This window comes from Sinocyclocheilus anshuiensis, unplaced genomic scaffold (genome assembly GCF_001515605.1).
Source record: "Sinocyclocheilus anshuiensis isolate Anshui unplaced genomic scaffold, SAMN03320099.WGS_v1.1 scaffold1495, whole genome shotgun sequence".
Classification (NCBI taxonomy): domain Eukaryota; kingdom Metazoa; phylum Chordata; class Actinopteri; order Cypriniformes; family Cyprinidae; genus Sinocyclocheilus; species Sinocyclocheilus anshuiensis.
The window spans coordinates 323,978-329,144 of record NW_015558671.1 but is presented as its reverse complement, the minus strand read 5'-3'; the positions used below and the strand labels follow the sequence as shown (position 1 = coordinate 329,144).

The following is a 5,167-nucleotide window of genomic DNA, read 5'->3' as shown; positions in this document are numbered from 1 at the left end:
TAGAAAAAGAATAGAGCAAGCTAGTGTTAGAGGCCTTTTTTTGCTTTTGTTAATAGTATAATAAATAAAAAGAAAACCGATAGAATACAAAAAGTATTTTTTTTTTTTAAAGAAAAGCAGCAAATGAATAGAGTGCAAGTCTAAAAGGGACAATTATTTTTTTTAAAGAATAAAATTAGAATAGAGAGTGTTAGAGTTTGCACTCTAACTCTGCCTTTAGGTCAGCAAAAAAATATACACTATAGTTCAAACGTTTGGGACTGTAAGATGTTTTAATGATTTTGAAAGAAGAAAGTTTGAAAGTTTTTGCTAACCAAGGCTGCATTAATTTGATTAAAAAAATAATAATAATAATAATAAAAACAGGAATATTGTGAAATGTTGTTACTGATATTGTAAAATAATTGTTTGCTATTTTAATATATTTTTAAATGTAATTTATTTCTGTTAAGTCAACGTCTTCAGTGTCACATGATCCTTCAGAAATCATTCTAATATGTTGATTTGGTCCTTAAGAAACATGAATTATTATGAATGTTGAGAATGGGTGTGCTCCTTAATATTTTTGTGGAAACATAATTGATACAAAATATTATTCAAATAATAATAATCTAATATTTAATGTTACTTTTGATTAAATACTTCCTTGCTAAATATAAAAGTACTCTTTAAATAAAAAGAAAACTAAATGACCCCAAACTTTTGAATAGTAGTGCATAATACAAAAAAGTCTGATAAAATTATCGCTTGGAATTTTTAAAGGCACAGTGACTCAAGGCAGAATTGTGTAATGCTGTCTGTTGTAATGGTTGTCTCTCAAATAGTGAGTCATTGATAGTTCTGCGGTGTCAGAAAGGGCCCTCGAGCACTGCAACCCACCGATGAGAGCTTCCCATTTGCCATTGGCCTGCGTGACCTCATAGACACAGCGCATCTCGCTGTAGGTCACACCCCCAATGATGAAGACGATGATGCGTGGGCCGTTGCGTATCTCTCCTGGGCTCTTGTTTTTATGCCAGTTTCCATAACGTGCACTGAAAATGGACAGCAGTGGTATTATCACTAGATACTTGACTAGAAGATGTTGCATACTGAATCCATATGTTTGTGCAGGTAATCCTACCTGGTAGCTGTGGTCGTCTTTGAGGATGCTGTGCGTGTGGAGATGTAAGGGTACTGTTTTGGGTCGAGCTTGTCTTCAATGGCATCCTATCGTAATGTAATTAGGAGAAATTAAAGTAAAAGAAAGATGACATATCCAAAGTGAGGCAAGTACTGTTGGTTCAGCTCACCTCCATGATGTCTTTGACCAAAGGAGTCCACCGGGAGAGCTGGTACGTTTGCTCACTGATTCTTTCCTTGCGGTCAGATTTCTTCCCTTTACGTGTGGTTGCTTGCTGTGGATACATATTTAAAGAGTTATGCATTTCGACCTCAGACATTATGATTAGTGATGTACTGTATTCTGGTTGAATGAGCTGATAATTATTTTCATGTTATGGCTGATAACCGATAAATGGCTGATATATTCTATATTGTCTAAACACAAGCTAGAAATAAAATAGTTTTTGAAGCTACAAGTGAATGTATGCTTTGCAATATTAATATTCACACTATTCATTTTGAGATTTACTTAAGATTACATTTAACAGTGTAATTAAAGATTAAGTGAGTACAAAGTCTAATCTCAATGTCAAAGTAGGTGGAAATGATGGCCAATATATATGGTGCCATTCAACAGTTTGGGGTCAGTAAGGTGTTTTTTTTTTTTTTTTAAGAAATTAAGACTTTTATTCAGCAAGGATGCATTAAATTGCTCAAAAGTGACAGTAATTTATAATATTACAAATTATTCCTATTCCATATAATTGAACGTTATATTCATCAAAGAATCTTGTTAAATGTATCATAGTTTCCACAAAAATATTAACTGTTTTCAGCATATTACAATGACTCTGGAGTAACGATGCTGAAAATTCCGCTTTTTAAAATGGTCAGAGAATGGAGGGGAACATGTTTTGTGTGTATTAATGACCTCTGAAATGATGGGAACCCCCATATGGGCCATATTAGAGATGATGTCGCTGTCCTCTGGAGGGATCTGAGCATGCTGGAGGAGCTTACAGACATTCTCCTCTGACACACCTATGAGACACACACACAGTCAGCCAGGAATAATTATACATAATTATACACATAATTATAGAGTTTGAACTGGTTCTAAATCCTTGAAGCCCAACATTACAGCATTATGACAGTTTTGCTCACTGTTGTGCGATATTAGTAATGACTGTGTGTACAAACTGTACATGTCAAACGTACCACCCCCATCTCACCCACACACAGCAAAACAGATAGAGAATACAAAGCACTGGCCATTTTGCAGCTCTCTCACCATTCTTGAGGAAGATGTAGAGCAGGATGATTCGGATTTTGTCCATGATGGTAACGTTGGCGTCTAGTAGGATGGGTACGATGGCTCTCATGGGATCTTTGATCTTCTCACCCTCTGCATCTGTGCCCATCGCTAGATCCTAGGACAGCACACAAACACTATTAACGCTAATTAATATGACAGTTTGGTGCAAAAAGACCAATCCAAAATAAGCTTTACCTGCTCAACACGGCACAGTTTGTCCACTGTGCCCTGGTAATGCTTCATACAGTCTTCTGCTAAGTGCAGGTGAGTTGAATACTGCAAAATTATAAAACCACCATCAGCAATATTATCCCCTTGAATCAGTTCATATAAAACATGTAAATTATCTCAGTACCTTGCTTAACTCTTTCTGGTACTGTGGCATCTTTTTAAGCATTTGGGAGAGCTCTTTCATGGTGGTCTGGAAGATACCAAAACACTTTGTCAGTTATTGTCAATAATCAAGAAATTGCAGTTAATGTTTGATCAGTGATAAATAAAACACCTTCTCTCCTGTGTTCATCTTTTTGCTCGCAGAGAAATCCTTAAGTGATTTAGTCACAGCCCTAAAAGAGAGAAACTATTATTTTTAATACATTATTATTATAATTATTCATTATTCATTTAATTAGTTAGAATTGTTCAAGCTTTTTCTTCTTTAAAAATCAATGAATTTTTATTGTTTTTAATTTGCCAGTATAACATATAAAAGTAACGGTAAAAACATTTATAATGTTACAAAAGCTTTCAGTTTGATATTGTATTTTAGAATGATTTCTGAAGGATTATGTGACACTGAAGACTGGAGTAATGATTGCCAAAAATTGGGCTTTGCCATCACAGCAATAAATTATATTTTAAAATACATAAAAACAGAAAACAGTTATTTTAAAGGCAGCGGTGATAGAGGCAAATGCAAATAGCTATAGGTTCTATTTACACTCTTAAAATATCAGGATTTTCTGCTATTTATACTGCTTATTGCAAATAGTGGCAATTATCAGCACCTCAGTATAAAACAGTATGCAACAATAACGTATTGAATGTAAATTATAATTTTAATTCAAATTATTAAATGGATGCTACCTTATTGGGAAAATAATATAATATAACATAAGCCCACCTTTACACCTACCCTAACCCTACCTGATACTTTATTTTCAACTTTTCGATTATTTCCTTCATTTTTTATCGAAAATAAATGCCTTTGCGATGTGATATGAGATTTGAAAAGAGAGAAAAAAAAGTTTGGCAAAAGGCGTATTCGAACTCGGGTCGATCGCATCAAAAACAACAACAGCACTCGCTTTACCATCTACGATCTTCTTTTGTAGTGTTGACAAGCCCAATCACACATTGGTGGGCGGAGTTAGTGTAAATATATTTCACTATATTACTGTTTATACTGTATTTGTGATCAAAGAAATGCAGCCTTGGTGAGAAAGACATTTATACAACTTTTGAATGGTAGTGAACCTGTGTAGGAACGAACAGACTTACGTGGACACCTCTGCTATGTGTTTATGTCTCAGAGTCATCCACAGGTCATCATCTTCATCCAACAGCACCTCCTTCATACGAGTGTCACCCATTCCACTGGTCTCATACCTGATTAACACATATGCACCATCAGCATCAGTAAACTGCCTATAGCACACATGTACAGTGTGATGATGGATGGAGATATTAACATCATGAAAAGTCAACCACTTGGACTTGACCGAAGGTCAGTTGAAATGATCTGAGTGACCTCAGAGCAGTATATAGATGGAGTTATTACTTGTAAAAAAAATAAATGCCCTTTCAATGTAATATGAGATTTGAAAAGGGAGGGAAAAAAAGATTGGCAAAAGGCGGATGCGAACTTGGGTCGATTGCGTCAATAATGACTAGGGTACGTACTTTCCCATCTACGCCACTGGAGCTGTTATGAGACTATTGTCTTTTGTAGTGTTGACAAGCCCAATCACACATTGGTGGGCGGAGTTAGTGTAAATAGCCTCTGCCAACAAGATGGGCTATTTGCATTTAGTGTAAATAGACACTCCGTATTTGAAATTGTAATGATATTTAACAATATTACTGCTTATCAAATAAATGCAGCCTTGGTGAGAAAGGAACTTATTTAAAAAACATTTACAAATCTTAACGACCCCAAACTTTTGAACGGCAGTGTGTATATATAGTCAGTTAAAAATGATCTGAGTGGCCTCAGAGCAGTATATAGATGAATTACAAACTGTTGGATTTATTACTTGTAGACATCATTCTCAATGGGCAGCAGGTCATAGGCCATGGCCTGAAATGTGAGCTCGTGTAGAAGTGGAGAGACAGGGTCAAAACCCCGATCCAGAATCAATAGCTGGGAACGTGCTTTATCAGGTCCCTGTGAAAGAGAGGAAAAAAGAAAGAGACAAAGATGGAGCACAAAACAGTACAGCAAGGAATTAAAGTTGGACAGTGAGAAATTAAGGTCACTGGTGCCAGACAGAAGCAGTTTATTTTTATCATCCGAGACAAAATATTGTGCTACAATCTCTGAGACTCACCTCTCCCAAAGTGGGGTCATCTGCTTTGTAACCGTCCAGTTTATCCTGAAGCATCTGGGCCAGGACGGCATTGTCTTTGTACTCTCTTCAAAACATAGCAACACGTAGTCAATCATGATGTGGACCATCACTGACCTTCTAGATGAAATATAGTCGCTACACTCTAAAAAATGCTGGGTTGTTTCAACCCAATGTTGGG

The 5,167-nt window shown here is 35.9% G+C and overlaps 1 protein-coding gene across 1 annotated transcript in view; it reads right to left on the bottom strand.

Annotated features, from left to right (window-relative positions):
- The window catches only part of LOC107681214 (syntaxin-binding protein 1-like), a 14,564-nt gene that overhangs the window by 1,448 nt on the left and 7,949 nt on the right, over positions 1-5,167 (bottom strand). Inside the window, exons 7-17 of the mRNA XM_016477428.1 lie at positions 4,969-5,053; positions 4,675-4,805; positions 3,920-4,027; positions 2,925-2,985; positions 2,775-2,840; positions 2,615-2,695; positions 2,396-2,534; positions 2,036-2,145; positions 1,293-1,397; positions 1,124-1,209; positions 880-1,034 (exon numbers count right to left, since the gene is read on the bottom strand). Coding sequence (XP_016332914.1) covers positions 880-1,034; positions 1,124-1,209; positions 1,293-1,397; positions 2,036-2,145; positions 2,396-2,534; positions 2,615-2,695; positions 2,775-2,840; positions 2,925-2,985; positions 3,920-4,027; positions 4,675-4,805; positions 4,969-5,053 — 1,127 coding nt within the window. The remainder of the gene's footprint in view (positions 1-879; positions 1,035-1,123; positions 1,210-1,292; positions 1,398-2,035; positions 2,146-2,395; positions 2,535-2,614; positions 2,696-2,774; positions 2,841-2,924; positions 2,986-3,919; positions 4,028-4,674; positions 4,806-4,968; positions 5,054-5,167) is intronic.